At 38.6% G+C, this 22,207-nt stretch overlaps 1 protein-coding gene across 4 annotated transcripts in view; it reads left to right on the plus strand.

The window, feature by feature from the left end:
• VIPR2 (vasoactive intestinal peptide receptor 2) overlaps positions 1-17,055 on the plus strand; it is a 61,876-nt gene extending 44,821 nt beyond the window's left edge. For all 4 annotated transcript variants that reach the window (XM_085317692.1, XM_085317693.1, XM_085317696.1 and 1 more), the window contains 5 exons: positions 439-508; positions 5,935-6,026; positions 10,054-10,183; positions 10,269-10,310; positions 11,205-17,055. In XM_085317692.1, the coding sequence (XP_085173818.1) occupies positions 439-508; positions 5,935-6,026; positions 10,054-10,183; positions 10,269-10,310; positions 11,205-11,378 (508 nt within the window). In that variant the 3' untranslated portion in view covers positions 11,379-17,055. The remainder of the gene's footprint in view (positions 1-438; positions 509-5,934; positions 6,027-10,053; positions 10,184-10,268; positions 10,311-11,204) is intronic.
• Positions 17,056-22,207: the final 5,152 nt, after the last annotated feature.

Consider the following 22,207-nt stretch of genomic DNA (forward strand, 5'->3'; position numbering starts at 1 on the left):
TCAGACAACGTTTCAGGTTCAGCCTCACATTTTCCTAAGCCAGTTCCAGCCATCCATAACCTAAATACCCCACAAGGAAATTATGTCATTTTAATTCTATCTGTCAGTTGCTTTATATTTTCCTGCTTTCCAGAGGCTGTTGTTAAGTGCTTTTTGGAAAAGTGCCTTGACACAAAGTGAAACTAAACTTAGAGACCCTAAGGGGCAATGTCCCCCATTATTTTTATTGCTAGCCTCCTGTGCCTGGTGCTTTAGCTGATTTGAATATGCATATTAAAACCACAGATGTAAAAAATAAAAGCAGGAAAAAAAGAAATGGTGAAATATAGGCATTATTTTAGTGCATTTTGACTTGTATATCCAAAATACTTCTCTTCATAGGTTTTGCTTGCTAGATGAAATTAATGTTAACATCATTTTCGCTTTTGTTTTTTATAGTTGCTGGGATACAAATGAGCATGGTGGTCCCTGGTGGGTTATACGAATACCAATTTTAATTTCTATTATAGTAAGTAAACTTTGAAGCATGAATTAAACATCAGTTCTGCACTGTGCAGTGCATATAACCATTATTCTTTACTGCTAGTTTCAGACAGGAAAGAGTTCTATTTTAATGAAAAGAAATTACACTGTAGGAGAAATTTTAAAGAGATGCCAAGGCTATTAAAATTTGTTGACTTCAAAATTTATCTGCCTCCTATTAAATGAACAGTTGCTTTTATTTGTAAGTTGTTTTTTCTTAAAAATCTCCCCTGCCTTAGGGAAGCAAAAATCTGATTACATTTTCCAATGAATTGAAGATTTGATTTTGCTTGTAAACAGATAGCCTTGCAATTGAGAATCTGATATTATTGCAATCATAAAAAATTATAGCTGTGTAGATCCTTCTTTAATTGATAAGCTTCTGAAATATATATTGAACATGAAATATTTTCAACCTTTGAGCATGTTTGATAGGGGTTTTTCTGTGTGGAGCTTATCAGAATCACTAGAGTAGCATATTAAAATTCCTGTTAATTGTGATAATTGTGTACTTAACATTGAGCATAATACCTTATGGTTATATGTCCATTTGTCGAAGTAGTCACAATACAAATTAATGCATTTTAGATACATTTGCTCTGGTCTTTGTACACTTTAGTCATTTAGAAATGTTTGTGCATTATTAGGTTACACAGGATCTCAAGAGAGTCCAGGTCAGCCCAGCACTTATACTTTAGCTTGCATTTTACTATGTGCTTGCATAAAAATTGTGCTGAAAATGATTTGGAAAGAACTTTATATAATCTTTGTCAGAGTGAATTCCACAAAGCTTAAAGAGAGAGTAGGGTAGGATATGGCATATGTATGAACTGACACAAGATGGGGAACTCACAGGAAAAGTATTTTATTTTATGAAGAAAGGGGCATGTAACAGAACTACAGCATGAAAAGTGGACATACCCCTAAAGGAGCTGGAATGTGGAATAGTCCAGAATGAAGAAAATATGATAAATGATGAAAGCAAAGCAACCACCTGGTGTTTACAGAAAGGTTTAAGTCTTTTCTCTGGATCTTCAATTTCAACAGCTATCTAGTAGACTTGTGTGCTGGGAAGCAGCGCTTCTCCAAAGATGTCCTAGACATGGAGACAGTCTGCTCACTGGCAGACTTGAATTCCAGCTGGATCTTAGCAAAGACTGGGAAATGGACTGGGAGTTAAGAAAATGTAGTAGAGGTCAGTCAGCATAAGTCCAGTGTATCAAAACATGGACCAGAACCACGCTCTGAGGTCAGTCAAAGAAAAGCCATGTTCTTTTTTTTTTTTTTTTTTTCTGGTTCTATTTCTGGTTTAATCTAATGGCGTTGTAAGACATAGCAAAGTGTTTTGCAAATGACCTTTTATGGATTTCCAGCTGCACATGTTTAGGATCTGCTCTCTGCATCTCTGCTTCCAGAGGTGTTTTTTCTCTTCAGCAGGATATTCTAGGGTTGAGAGCGACAAAAGATGGCCAAGGGATTCTGCAGCCTTTGCTGCATATCAAATCACTTAATTGTCGGATTATATGATTCCTCAGCTGTTTGATCAACTATATTTTGCATTTGGAAAGTTAAGCTGTGAAAGGAGAATTCAGAAGTGCAGGTGGTTATGTAAAGCAATGATAAATCTGTAAGTTGCCCATCTAGGTAATGTAGCTTTTTGGAGCATCAGGCTATAATCATTACACTCATTGTGGCATTTGGGACACCATGCAAGTATACTGCTGTGCAAAGTAGAATATACATTCATAGAATGAGAGTAGCCAGCCCGTGAAATGTCTCATTAAATTGAGCATTCGTAATTAAAAAATACTGCCTTCATGAGAAAATAATTTTCAATACAGATACACAGTGATAATGATAATGTATTCTTCTAGAAAAAATAAATCTGAAGATTCAGTCTGGGAATAATGAGCTCCATGCTGCCTGATATTTGACAATGAAAATAGATCATCGCAAGTCATTTGGATAGGAATTGAGAAAGAGTCATATTGTCTCTGTATAAATATGTGATGTACCTCCATCATACTCACTTGCACAGTGCCTTCAGTCTATTCTAGCGAATATAGTAGGACCAGAGATGTTGCAGAGGGTGGTGACAAGGACAATCAGCTCTAACAAATGGCTTCAGCATTAGGAAGGACAAAGACCTATTGTAAGCACTCAGTGAGAAAGTGAACGTAGGAAAACTCTGAAAGAAGCTACATTTCAGAAAAATGAAGGAAAGTAGAACACATAAATTGAGAAATGCTATGGAAATGCTATCTTATGCAAAGCCTGGAGTAAGAGTGATACTGAAAATCTTTAAGAGCAAGAGGAAGACTGCAAAACAAACGAAAAAAAAGAGGTGGACTTTTTTTTTTTTTTGAGGATGATGTTGTGAATATACTGTTGAAAGTAGGAGGAAATAAAGTGGAGATTTTTAAGGAACAGTGGTTTAACTGCATTAGATTTAACAGGAAGTCCAGTCAGTCTTCATGCCATATGCACTCTCTTCCATCAATTTCGGTATTACTTCCAAACATTTTAGCAGGTTAGAGGATTATATTATCTAAAAGGTTATTATCAAACAGAAAATAGCACTGACAGAGCAATTTCTGAAGTCACTTCTCGAAGTGGGAATGGCTTCAGTTAACTCAGTGCATCAGAGGCCTTCCCTGACATCTTCTATGGACAATTTTGGTCTGAGAAAAGTGATTTGGTAAGCTTCCGTGCTTCGTGCTTTACACACTTCAGAGTTTTTTAATTGGAGGTATACTATTCCAAACACTTGCTTTGGAGTATCACCTGTAATCTCCATTTGACAAGTACCTCCACAGCTGCCTTCTTTGTAACTACACTTAAATAAACTGCTGTCATTTAGGGCGAAGTGAGGGGGTCAGGTGGAAACTGTACTTTTGTTACATTGAAGTAACTGAAATGTTCATCTTGTTATTTCACAATGCAGCTAGTATAAATGATTAAAGAGCAAAAAAGAAGCAACATGAAGACAATTTAAATGATAATTCCTTAGGCAACGTGTTTGGACTCAAAAATTTATTCTCAGAACAAGTTGACTAGTAAAAGAATACATCACCAGCTTCTTAACACTATTCCACTTAAGAGCCAATCATTTGTTTTAACTTTCTCTTGGTCTTGCAGTTTCTCTGCATTCACACTTTTTTCTCATTTTAGTGTTCTTATATTTCATGCAACAATATACATATTCTATTCCATTTAAAGAAATTATGCTTAAAGGCTTTTATGGGACTGAAGAGCTAAAAGTAAAATCCCAGGACACTGCTTGTTTCGTATTTTGCTGAAATATATTATTCCAAATCAGGTATATAAAGGATTTTAACAAACGATCAATAATATCTTATATTAAAATCCTACAGAAGTTTATTTGCTCTACTGTAGTAATTCAGTGGCAGTTTCCACCTTCAGATCCTAACACACAGTTTCCTCTGGCTGGATTTACAAGCTCAGTCATGCCAAGGAATGTTACTTACACACTCCAAGAATAATGCATGTTTTTCATTAATATGAGGTTGTGCTTAAAGAGAAAAATAGACTTGTTTTAAAACAGACTTAAATGTAATACATGAATGACAGTCCAGTATGAGTCACTTGAGTCTAGTGTTGTTTGAGTTGATGCCTCAGAAACCAAAAGGATGACAACTTACTCTATTACAGTAGAAGCTATGTGGGGGGGCTCTCAAGAGCAAGAAGCTATTCTGCCAGCCCCTGTGCAAATATAGAGTAAAGATTTTTCATTGTCCTGCGTTGTGTCTAAAAAATATACGGTGGAATGGAAGTTCTCTGGTTGCCCACTGATAGCAGCTCTAGTGTATGTACCCTGCTAAATGTTTATCACTTGATCTGTTTACTCTGCTATGATAAATAAGATTGTAGATACAACACCATCAGAAAGAATACTGACTTCTACAAATTACTTCTTGGGGAGACATACAGAAAGTAAAACTTCAGATTCACCATCTACTTGCAAATCATGTGTTCACTTCAGTGAAGGCTGGTATTTTCTAATGTTTTGTTTTTATCTTTTTTTCAAAACAAAAAAAATTTTATTTTTCCTGATTTTTAATTTAATCACTGTCAGTCACTGTTGCTTCCCATCACCCATCTTTCTCTAAAGAAAATAGTAAATACAGAGGAAGGTGCAGTTGTTACGATCGTAACTTATTCACACCACAGACTGTACTGGGTATTTTAGAGAAGACACAGTAGGCCATTCAACTTGGAGAGCTTACAGCCAAGTTTTTAAGATTGAACAAAGTTACAGCAATAAATCAAGGCAGAGAGAAACTGAAGATTTATAGCAGTGAGGCTAGCACTTTCTGGTTAGATACCTAGCCTCCCGATTTTGAGCTCTGGGATCAGGTTTAGTTAAAAAGTATATAATATTTATTCTCATAGTGACAGAAATATTTTCTTAGATGGATTTCTTCTAAAACACATGTATTTACTGCAGCTGTTTATGTAGTCCTGTTTTTAGTTAGCTCACGTTGTTGCTGGGAAGATGTAATGGATTCAGAATGTTTCATCACCTTAATATTACACACCATTTTTAATGTGCAGAGTACTTTACAGACCACAGAAAACAAGCCAGCACCAGAGTACCTGGTGATTACAAGGTGCCAAAAGCCAAAGGTGGGGATATTATGGGAATCAGATTTGAGATCTCCTGAGTTTCAGAGTTGAATTTCCTAGACTGATCAGGATCTAATCATAACTCCAAAGTGATGCCTTGTTTATCCAAGTATCTCCAATCCTTATCTATTAAATCAGATCATAATAGTATTTTTCTATCTCGGAGGGCTGCTATATGAGAATAAAATTTTAGATTGCCAGGATTCAGATGCTTCAGAGCTAATGTCTGCATCATTACCTGAGAAAGGCAGAGAAGCACATGGGAAAGACCCTCTCCATGCTTGATGGGAGTGGACAGATCACCTGTGCAACAAATCTTCTCTCTGCTAATCCAGAGATAAAATACTAAAAGTCAGAATGAGGGGTCAGTGAGAGTCAAAACTATAAACAGGACTTGCATTATTCTTTGGGCTTCTAGTGGTGAATCCACACAAGAATTTAGTACCATGCACCAATTCATGTCCAATATGTCATCATGCCAGGAATCCTGTCTGCAACTGAGATTTGGGAAAAGGGGATTGCTGACAATTGGGACTTTCAAAGGCTCTTGTCAGGCAGCCTAGCACTTGGGGCCATGCAGAGGTACAGTGGATGTAACTATTAGTGAGGCAGAAAACAGACAATAGCTTTGACAATGTAAAGCTTAATGTATTCTGGCAAGTACACAAAGCTCGCTGGCAAGTTGGTTAGTCTGCCTGATTAACATTTCCCTGTGCTGCATATTCTATTGAGAAGTTAGAAATCACTATATATTTTTTTTTGCAGGTGAATTTTATACTTTTCATTAGTATTATAAGAATCTTACTGCAGAAATTAAGATCTCCTGATGTTGGAGGAAATGACCAGTCACAGTACAAGTGAGTCGTATTTTTAGATATTATATACAGAACCAAAATAATCTCTATAAGATTTACCCTGCTGAAACCTGCTGCCAACAATTGATATGATAACTGTAATTGCATTTAATTCCAAAGCATCTGTTTTTAGATGTGATTTAATAAAGATTTTAACAATTTGCTGAAATAAAGATGAACATAAATTTTATCAAACAGTAAATTCGGTGAAAAATAAGCAATTCATGAAGACCAACAAGCTATTTTTGAAATTGAGTTGAATACAATGAGTTTGTTGATGCAAAATATGGAAGGAGTATCTTTTTTAAAAAAGTTTAAATATTTCATTTCAACACAAAACCAGTTTCAAGGTCAAAGTGCTTTGCTACAATCTCCTTAAAAACAAAATTTTTGTTTTTTCTTTTTTGAACCCCTTTGGTTGTAGTATTTGCATTTATTTTAAGGTCCGAAAGGAAGCTAGCCCTGAAAAAATAAAAAAGACATCAAAGGAATGGGTTTATTTCCAAGTAAAATATGCTTTATGTTGATCTAAAATAGCATCTTACATTATCTTGCCAGATAAAAATAAGAGTTTCAGCTTTAGATAAACTTGTTTTCTTTTTGGACTTTCATTTTTTGATGGTTTTTGGCTTGACCATTAAATCAATATCCATTATCTGCAAAGTTTCATCATCAGTGAATGTCAGGGAGGGGGCTGGAATTTAAACACATTGCTAAATTGAATTTTTTCCTTTTTATATTATCATGTTGCTTATGATCATTTATTGTAATAGCTGCTGCATACTACAATCTAGAATCAAGTCTCTGTTGTACTACATCTTATTTTAAAGCCCAGGTGTAGACACTATGTTGTACACTTTAGGATTTTAAAATAACACATAAATGACAAGACTACCATGAACACTGAAAATTCAAAACAATGCACTGCGGGGACCTTTGAAAATGGGCTCCCTGATAACACCTCTTTTCCTCATTTAAAAAATACTGAATTCTCTTCGTAAAAGCAGATGAAACATGGGGTCCTAGAATAAAAAAAAATCTTTAAACTGAGGACAGCTAGAATCCTACATATTTTTGAAACAACATGACACATTTGATGCTGTGTTATTACATCCCAGGGCTCTTAAGACGGTTGAGGACTAGGGCAGATTATGAGACTTTACTTACCATGTCCATAGATGAAAAATGAAACATTCTGTAGTATTTGTAAAAATCAACCATAAATCTTCTGCCAGCCCTTAAGCAGCATCAAGGAATGATTTTACACTGTTCAGTTAAATTGCTTCAAAGTGGCTTTGGTTTACAAATACTGTTGTACTAGTCTACTGATTTATCTCAAAGTAAATTTTAGTGGAGCTGTACTTACATTAATAGAATGTACTGGGTCTTTGAAACATAGTGTAGTAGATTAAAAATTGCAGACTTTCCAGCTTTGTTGTGCTACCATGTTAGGCCCTGATCTTTAACTTACCAGTCATCCAGGCTGGAGATGGGCAACTATATCTGCATATTCTGACTATCCTATCAATGAAGTGAACCTAGTAAGTCCAGTGACGCATGTAAGAACTGCATGCATTTCTGGAAGCCTGATGTGTCCAGAGATATGGGGGCATTCACAGTAAGTTGCTACCTTTGTGACCTGTTAATGTTCTGTACACCCCGTGGGCATTTAAGCTTTTGGTGTGCATTTAAGCTCATGGGAGCTGCTGTACCACTGGAAGAGGGAATGAAGGGGCTCAAAGTGAGGGATGACTTCAGCACAAAGGTGCAAGCATGCTGGACGCATCTGCATTAAATATTCATTCCTTGGAAGCCACATGTTGTCTTTTCCTAATCCCATTGTAAGTCCACTTATAGACAGATAACTTGCTATGTAATCAAAAAGTGAAGGATTTTGAGTCATCAATGAAAAGAGGGTACCACCAGGTTGACATAGGGTTGGGCTTCAAAGAGATGCATGGTTTCTTTTGTGTTTGCTCTTTGAATTAATTGACTGTGGGAGAATAAAATCAACCCAGATGAAATTACGCAGTCAGTAAGTTATTATTTAGCATAGTATCTAACAGGCTAGGCAAGACAGGCAGGAAATCTGCTGAAGTTTAAGTGACAGAAACTTTTCTTTGTTTCCCTGCAGTATTTGTGTATTTGATGAAAATGAGGTGTTCCCTTCATATCAGGCACATCAATTTCCATGGTTTGCTGTCAAGCTTCATAGTATAAAAATGTTCAATGTTAGAAAACTTATTCTTCACTGTTCAGCGCTCTAAATTCTTCGTTTTTAGCATTTGATTACCTGGTTAAGTTTGAATTGTATGATGTTTAGCAGATACTCATGAGAATAGTATATTAACCTCCTCAAGAAATACTGCTTCTGCAGAACAAATTAAAGATCAGAAGGTTCATTTTTCAAAATGCAAATGCACTTTCTTAAAAAAAAAATAAAAGGGAAGAAGAAGAAGAAGGCTATTTTTGTCTGGCTCTTTTCCTGATTAAAATGTAAGTGCAGTATTTTAACATCAGCTAGTCAAAAATTGTTAAAACAAGAAAGTGAAATATGAGACTAAAATGAATAATACTCATGCAAGTCACCATTTTTCTTTTCTTCCTCTCTCCCATCTGCTTGTATCTGGTTCCATACATTTTGTTCCTCATTTTACTTTCACAATGAGAGGGATTAAGCTGGAAAAAAAAATCCATTTTCTGTTTTACTTGGGAAACCAGGAAATATGCTGCCCTCATCATCTCCTCCAGCTGTAGATTTTTACAGTGAATTTCTTTTGCCAAGGAAACCCTATTTCTTCGCATGCTAATACCGCCTTTAGCTGTGAGGGTTTTACTATTCTTGAGAAACTTTGCTGTCAGAAATGATTATTTCCACATAAGCAAATGCAGCCTCTGAGACGTTATGAGCAGAGGAAGGCCCCGAGGACACAGAAAAAATAAAATTATTTGAAATACCTTGATTTTTGTGTTAACGTAGGTTGCTTCAAAGCAGCTTCCTTTCATTGTTGAATCAACTTACATTCATCAAGACCTGATGAATTATGGGACTCAACATGCTAACTTCTTGAATTTTATGTAATATCAGACATCTGTAATATGCATGACTGGCCCCATATAATGCATAAAACTGGTGTTATTAAAGTGAAATGAGTGACAAATAAGGGATAATTAGCAATCCGTCTTTTCAGTAGTTTCCCAGGCAATTTGTCAAAATTGTTCTGCTTAATAATTTAACGTTATCTTTTCCCTAACTTGTGCTAAATTGTATTTCATAATCGAAATTTCAAATTAATGCTTAATAACATCACTATAGTTACAAACTTTTAGGAGTAAATCTAAAATTACTGATGAAAATCTCATAGCTGATATTGTTGATGGCATGATGTAGATGTGGCTTACACACTGTGTATATGAAATGTACACGCTAGCCACCCAAGTGCAACCTTTGAGGACATGAACATTAGTGTAATAACTTCAAGACAGAGATTGTACCTTACATGAAAAGGAACTATTGTATGATTTTGCAGGAAGGAAACCTTTCTACCTTTCTACTCTGATCCCTCTGTAGTTGTATCCTAAAAGACCTGATCACAGCTAGTGACGCTCTGTAGAGCATAGCCCTGTGGAATATCACAATTTGCTCCCCCATCCCCGAAAAAGAGTGACATGAGAACAGGCTGGGACCTGGCTTAGTGTCAAGGATACATAGCAGAGCGCCAGTCCCACACCCTGCTCCTGTCCAGAGGGCAGCTGAAAAAAAGGTCTTTTGGTTTAGAGAGGCCCTGCAGCTTTAGGGGTAGGGCTAGATCAGCAAGAACAAGTGTAACAAGGAATTATATTAATCTGTAGGGCTACTCTCTGGCTGATCTCGTAGCAGGCTTGACAGGAAAACAATTTTTGGTATATATGAGACTGTTTATAAATCTGAAGTCATGTATGGTTTATCTAAACAACATTGCATCAGGTACTTACCTTAATGAAATGAGTTTATCATTAAACCCCATCTTTTTCTGTTTTAATTACTTAGGAGACTTGCAAAATCCACGTTGTTGCTTATTCCCTTATTTGGAGTTCACTACACAGTATTTGCTCTGTTTCCTGACCGCAGTTCCAATAACTATAAAATAATTTTTGAGTTGTGTTTGGGATCTTTTCAGGTAGGTTCTAAAGCTTTTCTTCACAAAAAGTTTTACTGGCTCGTTTACTACTGTGTACTGACTAATGAATGTTGTCTGGTTCCAGGGGTTGATTGTTGCAGTCCTGTATTGCTTTTTGAACAGTGAAGTAAGTCTCCGCTTTCCTATTGAGAATGTAATTTTGTTTTCAATAAATATTACAGTGCCTTTATGACTACTCTATGTGTCATGAAGTTGTTTTAAAAGCTGTTTGCAGTCCAGTTCATAGAATATATATGTGGCAGTGTTCATGCAATAGAAGAAATCAGAGTATTTAGGTGGAGAGTTAAGAGCTATATGAAATCTAATTCATTGCAAACTGTGGGCATGTCAGTAAGTGTGTCTTCTGTTATTTGGTATAGGCTAATTCTAGCCCTGTTACAATCAAATGAATTGTGCAACCGAGATGCAACAGGTCTAAAAATTTATCCAAAACTGTAAACACCATTTTGTAAATGTTTAAGGGTAATCTTCTGAATCTCACCCCTAGAACAGCAGCAGATTCTCATAAATGTTCAGCGTAGAGCAACTTTCCTAACCTTGAATGTGAAAGAAGGAAGGAATTCCTGTTGATGTCAGCCACTTTTTTAAAGTAGAGAATACTTTATACAGTGTCTGACAGAAGGAATCTACCTAAAGAAGGCATCTGCTTGCATAGGAGATTGAAATCAGGTGTTTGGATTGCCTGTCTGGCCTTTGATATTTGTGGGATGCCTGATTTTTGGGCTAATCATTTGATTCTGTGCTTCAAATACTTATGATTAATAGCTATCTACCAGTAGCCTCTGTTTCAGTACAAATGCTTCAAATCTGATTTTGAGAGTGTCCCTGGAGTTTCTTCTGATACGATGTAGATGCAGTCTTTGCCTCAATTTTATAATCTTTGTAAAGACTGGTTAGAAATTATTCCTCAGGGGTCCCCACTTGACAGCCAATAAATGTGGAAATGTTACTCATGTGAGAAAAATGTTTTCAATTCATACGCATTTTCTTTTAAACGTAGGTGCAAGGGGAGCTGAAAAGGAAATGGCGGAGTCTGTGCTGGAAGCAGACAGCAGGCAGAGATTACAGACTCCACAGCTCTTCGATTTCTCGAAACGGATCTGAAAGCGTTTCTCAGCTCCATCGGCATTCAAGAGCTCAGTCTTTTATGCAGACGGAGACCACCATGATATAAATCAGCTAGGTCCCCCAAAAGAAGAAACAAAAAACTGTGGGATATATCATTCCTTACACAGCTTGATGTGGTATTTTCTAAAATGTACAGTTTAATGCTTTGCTTTTCTACATATTGATATTTGGGAAATTGGTTTGTGCAGCCAACCAGGTAATAACAGAGACACCTGCCCCATGGATGCTTTATGCTTTTTTTTTTTATGCCATTCATATTAGTTCTGATATTCTCTTGTCATTTACTAGCCATAATTATTTAAAAAATGATTTGCTATAGTGGTTCCTTTCACCTTAAATCTGTCTATAAGTTGAACGGTACCCTCATCAGTGCAGACTGCTTTGATACATATGAAAGTTTAGATGGGAAGCAAGCAAATTCCTTGCACTTTATTTATACCTAAAGTACCATTCCTTTCCTTAAGGGTATACTACAATTAGTACCTAGTACAGGTACTAATTATGGAAAACAAAGCAAAATAAAGAAATGTAAGGCTATAATTAACCACAGTGGGAATATAGTGTAGTAATCCAGGGAATCGTTAATATTATTTGTACGGAGGGAGAAAAAAACTTCTTGGCTAGTTGTATAAATCCTCATTCAATTCAGAGATGACTTCCTACAGAGCTTGATTCTTCTCCTACTATCCCTCCCGAAAGTGCCGTTTTTTTAGGTTTTGGTGCAGAAAGTAGGGCTATCTTTGCAGTCCATTTAGAAAAGCCTACTGTAATAGTTATGATTGAAATATCACCATTTGCCAATAGCACTATTGCAGTCACCAGTTGTACTCCTCTGTTTAAAGTGCCAGAGATTTGTGTTGATCTTATATTAAACAATTTCTGAAGAGGTTCTTTATCACTAGAACAATCTGACATAGAATAAACAGCCTTGGCTAGCCTATTACCCACTGAAAATATTGTTTCCATATAATATTTTCATTAAAATGTGTCTTTAGAACTATATCTTTGATAGTTAAAAGAGAGAATATTTCAATAAAGTTACAACACCCATTTAAGGAATAATGTAAATATTTTAGCTTAATTCTATTTTGTGTCTGAGCTGATTTAAAATTAAGTACTGAACATGATTCCAGCAAAGAAAAATAGACATAATCCCTAAAAATTACCGTAAAAGGCATAAATTGCAAGAATTTTCAGCAGCATCAAGCCTCTTATGTAGTCACTTTAAAAAAAAAGACATAGAACTGACAAGGTCTTAAAAATATACAAAGAACATTTGCAATCTTAAAAGAAATAAATCCAGTTACGTTTACTTCTCATGTCAGAGTTGACCATGTCCACTCTAAATAGTAAGTGTGAATAACATATATTTACATGAGCACCCTGGATCCATAAAGAGAATTGCCCTAATATTTCAGATAACAGATTGTACGGAGGTAGCAGAGTATAAAGCCCCTAACGTTTCCAGGAACAGAGGAGCATGGCAGCAAGGAGGATCCTTTGGCAGGCACACATGTACATTCCTGAAAATACTGCCAGTATTAGGGATGTTTTAGGCAGCTATCAGCGTATCCCTGCACCTCTTAGTCTGTTTTACTTTACCTGTTTATCAGTCAAACACCATTTATTTTAATGAGATGATCCTGGAGTGATACAAAGTTCGGTAAAACCAAAGATAGAAAATGCCGTAATGATCACATGAGTAGTACAGAATCAGTAACTTTATCTATATTACATGACAATTGCCTTAATGTAATAGGTATCATTTGCATTAAATAATCATTTAATTCTTACCTGGCAAATCTGACATTAAGGCAGCTCTTGGTCACCTGCAGTTATTCCAAGTATTTTTTACTGTCACTTGGTGAAGTAACTATGAGATACTGGAGTGAACTAGCCTGCCCAGTGGGGTTTAAAGATAGGACTGTACACCTGTATTTAAACTTTATATACTAAATATTCCCAAAGACTTTAGACCCAGAAACCACTGCCGACCTTTAGTATTTCTCCTGGATCTCTGAACAACCTTAACAGCAAACTCTTGACTGCAAATATGTAAAGACATGTTGGAGCTTTTGAGGGGTTATTGGTATTCCTAAATTAAATATATCTGTGCACTTCAGGCTTCTCATGTCGTTTGGACTGCTCAGCTTTCTGAAAATGAGATCATATGTGGATATATGCGACAATAGTTCTCAAATGCTGAATTTATTTTATTCCCCTGAAACCCAAAAGTGGAAAGGCACACTTGACAAGCGTTCAAATGGACTCATCTTTGTATTCAAGGGAGGTTCTGCAAGTGAGCTGAAACAAACAGAATCGTGGTGTAGAAACAGAAGTTTAAAGCAATCAGTTCCATCAGCCTGTTCTGCATGATGCATCACCAATTACGTGTTCAGAATTCATTGTGTATCCTAGAGAAAATAATCTTTGCTTTAATTAGATGAGCAGAGAGAAAAATCTGCATTTTAATGATCTCTGGATTATAAAACAGTAAATTGTAAACGAGGGAATACATTTTAAGGTGCAACAAGTAGTGCTGTATGTGACAATGAAGTTGCATCAGTGGTAGACCAAAATTGGGATCACTGATTTTTCAAATAACCTGCATTTTTAGTGCCTGCATGGGCAAGTGAAGAATGACGTGCGAGGGAGAAAGAGGCTTCGTATGCTTTTCTTTCAAGCCAGTGAAAAGTGCGGTAATTTGTAAAGACTTATCCCTCTATTAAAAATCATAGAATCTAAATATAGACAACATGAGAGACATGCTGTCTCAGAGAGCTTTACTTCGTAATGCTTCGGTAAGGCCCAGAAGGCATGGTGCTCATCAGTTTTCACTCCCAGAAAATTCTGATCTCCAAAGAATTTTATAAAAGGTTCCAGCATCAACCCCATCATCATGAGACCTGTTTGACTTTCAGCTGCTTTTGCACACAGACACACATCATATTAAAATGTATGCAAAAAATGCAAATCAGTTTGATGAATCTAGCACTTGAGCAATATTTTGCATTTTTCCAACACACAGGATAGTTTTTCCTGGCTTTGTTTCTCATTACATTTTGCACCTCACTGTGGCGATAAACTGTCTTGTATTGTGCTGTAGTGATTCTAACAGTCAGAGAGACAGTGCAAGAAAGCATCATTTAGCCCTTTGGCATCCTTGAGCACCGCTTTCCCTTAGTTCTTGGTGTGTCAAGGGAGGAGGTGAAGGCAGCAAGGCAGGTCATGTCCTTTCCCTGAGGGCCCTTCACATACTGTTTCTCACCTTTTTTATTCCTCTACAATCTTTCTCCCTTTGGTTGTCAAGGTCAAAACTGGGTTGTAAAGTCTTCAAGGCAGGAAACCTAGGTTTTTGTTCCCACTGAAAAGCCAGTAGAACATCGTCTGTGCTGTAGGATTCCTGGACAAGAGCAGTAATAGGCTTCACTCTTACAGTGTGGTAATCGGAGTGCTTCACTTCCCTTCAGCCTCCGGGCAGCACCATTCGTTGTGAGTGGTTTTTATCAGCACTGTGTCCTGCTGATGCCTGCGGGAGACGTTGTGACAGATAACTCTCCAGTTGCTAATGATGACCAGAACCTAAACATACATATTTTTCCATTAGTTGACTTAAATTTTCCTCTGCAGAATCAATTTCAGCTAGATGCTTAATAAACTTTGGTGAAATTCACTTGCGCCTAATTTAGGCACCTAAAACTTAGATGTCTGCTTTTGAGCTATGGACTCTTCAATGCACCCTCCATAGTCATCACAGAGAAATAGTCTGTAGGTTAAGATGATTCATCCCATTTTCAGAGGGGCATCTAAGGTAGGTAAACTGAATCATCCTCTCAAAACATCTATTTTATAAAAGGAGCCCAGGATAGGTAGCTAGTACTTAGACTTCTCACTTTCTATCTAAAATTAAGTAAGATTAATCTCTGTGGTGGAGTTTATGGCCAGAGGAGTCCGTTAGGTGTCTGGCTGATAAATGATGCCCAGATATCCCCCTTTTAAGGCAATAATTTGGATTGTCCAAAGTTATCCTGAAGCAAAACACGCAGGATAATTTAAAATGCAGGCAGTAAAGTTCATTCAGTAGGGTGTCCCAGGCCTTCCATGGTAAACCCTGTTGCCTTATTTCTTGTTTGGATTTGTCTGGATTCAGCTTATAGCAGTTGTTTCTTGCTTTGGGTTGGGTGTTTGGGTTTTATTTTGTCTTTGGTAGAAGGATCATCTGCTAAACCAAAGTGCTCTTCGGTATGAGACATCTTCCTTATATGAAGCTTCCTGCTGTTAAAGTCACATGTTGATTCCCTCTCTGAGAAACTAAAGATGTCAGATTTCTGAAATTCTTACTGCAAGGTGTTTTCGCAACTATTTTTCCTGGTTCCCTCCTGTGCCCTCTTCCATTGTAATGGCTTTGGCCACAACAGACACAGAGCTGCAGTCGCTCCCTCGTCGGTATGACATACCCCGTCGACCACGTGTCTCACGCCACTTGCAGCTCTCCTGGTCATTTTAACTGCTGACCAGGGACTGGCAAATGACATGCAGCAAGATTATTAACAGTATTTTTCTGCCATCTGAACTCATATATTTTTGTAATACGTTGGCTTAGGAGTCGGGACTCTCATTCCCTTCCTTTCACAGCATGGTGATGTGATCGGTGCTGCGGGCAGCGCTGCGTTGGAAGTGTACTGCAGCAGCAGACGCTCAGTGGTGGCAAAAGGTGACAAAGGCATGAGGAAGCTTCCTGGTGTCCGGGAGGAGACTGCCTGCTCCACTCCGCAGCAGCTTCTTCGCGTTGGGGTACGCCCCAGACGAGCTTTCCTCTGCTTTTAAAATGATGATGAGGAAAGCAGTTGCTGGAGAGCAGCAGCAACCCCGGCAGTCTGGGGCTGCTGGTGAAGTAAGGCATTTCTGAGTGCAAGCGTCTCTAAGCTTAAGGACTGAGATGATCATTTCCATTCTTTCCTTCCTGTTTTTGTGAGTTTTAAAACTTTTTTTTGTTTTAAATTTACTTTATACAGATTTTTTTTTCACATATCTCCAATGAAAACCAAACATGTTCGATAAGCAAAGTAACCTGGCAAGTAACCTGCAGAAAAAGCTACTATGGGTGTAATGGGTGTTGTTGGAACAACTAATGCCTGTGCACAGTGATACAGCAAACAGCGTTACTAGAATAAAAGTACCTTTACACTACCATGAGTGCCTATATGAGCTTTGGGCGGTCAGTAGTGCCCTGGCATAACCGATCAGCAGAGGTGCAGGTACGGCGCCGTGGCGTTTATCAAGCGAGGAGGGCTGGAGCAGCCGCGGGCTCTGCCGTGTGTGCCGGGAGGAGCGCCGAAAAGCAGCACTCTGCGGCACGCTTTAGCAGCTCAGTGCTGAACCCGGTTTTGCCACTGCAAACAGTATCTAGCTAGTTCAAAACCAGTGACGTTTCTGTTGTCAGCTAAACCAGTGACCAAAATGCCCTAAACTACTTTATTTCCCAAGCTCTGTAGTAAGTTCATATCATATGCTGCAACTTTTTTCTGGAGCATTACTATGAGTATTGGTTTGAAATTCTCTTTTGTCATCTTTATTGATAATTTTTTTCTGTCAAATACAGTAAAAATTTAAGATGATGCAAATGAATGTGATAATTTTCTACAAAATGTACAGACTATGATGTTGTATAGATTAATGTGTGTAAATAGACTTGCTTTTCATACTGTAATCCAGTACGCCTATCCTTTGGTTTTGCTCTTTTGTTCTTTTTCTGTTTCGTTTTAATGTCACATCCGTAACAGACTTCTCTGTGGTGTGTTGTGTATAAAACTGCAAACAAACAAGCATTTATATCTTCATACTGTTAGTGATAATAGTAATTAATAAGACTGTAAAGGGCTGAAGAGGAATGAGGGAAAACAAATTTAAAGGTTTTGCACAGAACCTGCGTTGTTTATGTTTCAGAAAACTGATACTGTTTTCTCACCGATTCAGTGGGTCAGGACCATGCTGAAGGATGTGGCTACGTTTAAATATTTCACTTTCTAATTAAGAGCTGTAAGATTTACATTTAAAGAAAACTGGCCCCTTACCTGAGCTATTCCACTGAGGAATGCATGGCTTAATGCAACTTAGGTAAGTTTACAGGGGTACAAGAAGGACACACCAATAGATAGATCCAGGTGATCCTGCATGCCCTCTACGTAAACACCCGGCTGGTTGGTAGTTTTTTGAGATACTATATCTTGCTTAAAAGTGTTTGTCCCGGTATCTTTCGGAAGTACAGTGTGGTGAAGCTGAAAGAAAGGAAGGCTATGAAGCCATTTCTGGAGAGGGAACACCATTCATCATGTATTTCTTCCCTAAAAGATATCTAGCTATTCTTATGTCTATATCTACGTTTTTCGGAACACTAAATACACTCGGAAGCCCATTTTCAAAACTCCGGCAGCAGGGAAAGGCCCCTTGCCTCGGCAGCTCCGGGCTCCTCGGCGGCGTAATGGACGCTGAACGTTACTGCACGGAAAACGAAGGGCCGAGGCTGCTCCTGCCACGGGGCAGGCGCGGAAAGGCGTGGTGGAAAGGCGTGACGGAGAGCCGTCCTGCCGTCCCTCACGGCCCCAGCGAATCCGCCCCGTTCTGCCCGTGTCTGTGCTTGTCCCAGAAGTTATGCCGCCAGGAGGGGTCCTCTGGCCCGCTGAGCGATGCCGGCGTGTAGGAGCCCGTCACAGGGTCTGAACATGGCTGCGAAGCCCGTCAGCGCCCACATGCAGGTGTCCTCTCCCGTTGCTGACTGGACGGTCCCTAGAAGAGGTCACCTTGACACCGCTGGGCTGAAGAGCCCGAGCGCCCCCGGAGAGCCAGCTGCCGGGGAGCAAAGCGGCTGGGTGGGATCCATCAGCGCTGGCCACGGCCCCAGCGGGCTTCCCTGGAAGGCTGGAGTCCTGTCAGACCTCCAGAAAAGGTTTCCTTACGTTTAAGGAAACCTTACATTTAAGATGCCATTAAGTTGGTATCTTAAAGAATATCATCAGTGCCCTGGGTTAAAAACGTGCACCAATTAAATACGAGCACTGAGTTTGTGAGACAAAAAAGACTAAAACGAGGAGCAGTGCTTTAGGTCAAAATCCTCCCATATTTCTGAGCGTGTGCCGTGGTGGTTGAGATCGCTTCTCAAGGCAAGCCCGGGCTTTCTCTTGGGAAAGGTTTTAGCAAGGCCCCCGGCCACCGCGTGTCCCCGGCTTCCCGCTTACGTTCTTCCCCTGCTCCTAATGAGCGCCTGGGGCTCGGGCTGCCCGTCTCCGTGCCATGAGGAAAAAATACTCTGCAGATAACGAAGGAAGCAGTGAGCAAGTCTAGAAAGACGTAATTCGTGATGGAGCCTGACTATTAGGAGATACTTTGTTATGCTGAGCAGCATTCATGAGAAGCAGTTTCAAAATTAAAAACTAATCTAAATACTATAGAAAATTGTACTGTAGAGAATAATTTTGTCTTAGTCAGGTGATGAATTAGACAATTTAATCATTCCTGCAGATTCTAGCTTCTGTTATTCAGATAAGTGCCTAAACCATATGGCCTCCGTTAAAAAACACTTAACTTGACCTTATTGCTCAACAATAAAAACACGAGGAAAAATATTGGTTCCCTCAAAAATACATCTTTAAAGAATCATTTTCATAGTTTTGACTAGAAAGAATATAACATCCTATTTCTTGGAACAGGACAATAACTTATCAGTTCAGATACTTGAAAGGAATCTTAACATATGAAATTAAATTTTTTTCCCAAGTTTAAAAAAAAAAAAAAAAAAAACTTAAACCTTTACAAGCTCAAGGTGTACCTTATTTGGGCCACAGCTCTTTTTACTTGTCCTAGGCAGGGTATAGGCAATACTGACTTCTCCTCATTTAGGCCCAGATCATTTCTATGTAATTTTAAACATCTCAGTTAAGTGCTCAGTTTAGAAAAGCAGTTTTTGGCTGATCCCAAAGGTGGAAAACTGAGACTGTTTCATCTCCTGGGTGTCCATCTGCACCACTGGTGGGGACCACACGGAGGAGTAGCAGCAGCGTTTGGGTTTCTGCCACCTATGCAAAATTCCTCAGAAACTCGACTGGTATCACATAGGCTGACATCACTGAGAAATCAGAAAATGTTGCAGTCACCTGAGAACTGAGGTTTTGAAAGAGCCTAGTGGCAGCTATGAAAAATCCCGCTTGTAGATTCCCACTTATATGGCTTAGAGGGAATTATACGGCATGAGTCTCAGACAGCAAAGGACTAGATCTGGTGCCCCATCCACTTACCTTTCCTACAGTTCTATACAACTAGGGGATCTGAACTTCATTAATATGTCCAATTTGGAAAGAAACAAGAAAAGATATAAAAAAGTTTATGAACTTTTCTAAATCCAATAGTTTAAAAATGTAAATGAATGACAAAAATCCTTCGTTTTTTGACGTAGGGCCAATCACTCTCATAAGACTCTCTGTTAATGCTATTTTATACACTTGTTTCAGCTATAGATTCAGTCTCACATGGCTCCATCGCTTGTGCATGAACAGAGTCCAGTGTTGACGCAGATGATTTGGGAGTCTGAGTAGCAGGAAGAGATTTTTAGTCTTATTTCATCTTCTCCCACTATTGTGCTCTGTATTTATCCATAGCTGAGAAAAGTTCTTCCAATTAGCTCTTCACACACTGATCCATGAATAGCACAACTGTACTTCTATATATGTTCTCAAAATATCTGGGGTGAATAGTTTATTTCCTCTGGGCTGTAATTATTCATCTTAGCATTTGGCAATGTATTTGGATGGTTTAAACTTTCATCATGCATGTGTCATCAAATTTAAAAAACAGTGGTTTCTTTGGACAATCTGGATTATCAAGCATTTGGTTGACTCATGGGGTGGAGAGTGGCTTCAGATCTTTATAATTAATTTGCAGTTGACTAGTACTTTTTAAAAATTAAAATTAATTCAAAACGATAAAAGAAAAACACAGTTTGACTTTTGGAAGTCTAGGAAAAAAAGATGTGAAGTTAGGGGAATAAAGGGGGTCAAAGCTGGCAATTACTTTGAGGAAATAAAGTTTTCCTATCGGAATATGGAAGAGCTAAGGGAATCCCGGTTTAGGAGATGACATGTAGGAGGTGGGTGGATACAGGACTGTGAAGGGGAGTCCAGAGCCTTGCTGAAGAGCCCTGCAGGTCCGTCGCTCCTTGGGGAGCTGTCAGCAGTTTTCCCAACAACCTTTCCCTGTATACGTATAAAGCTGAGTTTTCAGAAATATGGACTGCATATAAAACCTGAGCAGGTTTGCTGCAAATGGTTTGCAGTTAGGTTATACAGACTGCAAAGTTTAGATGTACAGGTACAAGCCACCTATCCTTGAAGGTCCATATTTCCCACCTCTTAATTAGAAATTTAACATATCTTAGCTGCCAGCCTTTTCTTAGCGCTCTACATATGACAAAACTAACACTTTTCTGAATAAGGAATGGAATCAGAAAACACTGATTTATCTGCTAAAATAGAAAAGTCAAAAGCCTTTTACCAGACCAAGAAAGCATTTTTTCATCTTTGAGCAAATAAGGCGATATCTTTGGGAAGCATTCAATGTAAATCAGGATTCCTGGTCTCATCAAGCCTTAAACGCTGTGGTATCAGCCATGTTAGCTGAAGGATTATGTTAATTGTGAATACTGCACATAGTTTTGCTAACTTAAATACATTTTGAGACAAAAATTACCCATTGGGTAGCCCTGTGGCTACTGATGCTATAAATGTGACTACCTGACGCCAGGCTGCCCTAGATATCCATCACACCGGATTTGACTCTGAAGCTCAAATCAGTTATGGAAAAAAAATGCTGTTTAGATTTTCAGGAGGGCTGAAATATTTCCACCAGTTCAGAAATCAGGATTTTTTTCTGGACCTAGTGTGGCTCTATTATTCTTACAGTCTCCTCAGTCGAAACACAGTGATTCTGGTGTTCACTCCTTCACGGCTGTCCGTGCTGGATAGTGGCCCAGTCCTGGTGACGGGCAGGCCCCAGAGCAGAGAAAGGACACGGGAACACGGAGCTGGAGAGCTCGAAGAGCAGCACACGTACCATCGAAGTACAGCTCATAACCAGATAAACAGAGTGGCAGGTTTTGATGGTGACTCATTAGTTTGCCCTTCCTGCCTCTGCCTGTGAACAGTTAACATTTTATTTCTCTCTAAATACAGCTTAAAGTTTGCCATCTGCCTGTGTAAACTCGTGGATGTGTAGCTGTGTTCAAGGTTAAACTAAACTGGCGTCCAAATTCCCGCCCGGTAACTCAACAGACGGTGCAGCCCATTGCCCAGCCCAGCCCCAGCCGTGTCTCGGTCGCTCCCGGCACATTCCTGTAATCTGCTCTTCACGTCCCCCGGTAAGGGAGACTTCCTGGGGCAGAAATCTCATCCGGATAGATTTTGTTACAATCTGCAGCACTTTCACTCTATTCAGAATTCAAAACGGCACTTTTCTTTTGCAAGAAAGCTGGCAAAAGACCTATGTTTTGTGTACGGCGCTTCCTCAAGTGAGATCAATAGATGCTCTGGTATCATAATAGTATTTTGTGGGGAAAAAAATGCTGCTACAACAGAACAGTTTTCTTCATTATCTTGTAGTTTAGCTTCTACAATTTACAAAAAACAAAAGCAGCAAAAAAAAAAAACTGAATATCTGATTACCATAAAAGACTATTGCCTTAAATATTCAAATTTCGAGCTACTGCTTTTTGCTACTGAGCTACTGTATTTGCTGGGGGCGTACAGCTGATAGTATGGTACAAGCCAGGGAAAAGTGTCTAAGGTGGGATGTCTAAGGAGCTCTTTTGTAGCCTTCAATCCGCTTACT

Source organism: Rhea americana, unplaced genomic scaffold, assembly GCF_003343005.1.
Source record: "Rhea americana isolate MKP2758 unplaced genomic scaffold, rheAme1 scaffold_50, whole genome shotgun sequence".
NCBI classification, from domain to species: Eukaryota; Metazoa; Chordata; class Aves; order Rheiformes; family Rheidae; genus Rhea; species Rhea americana.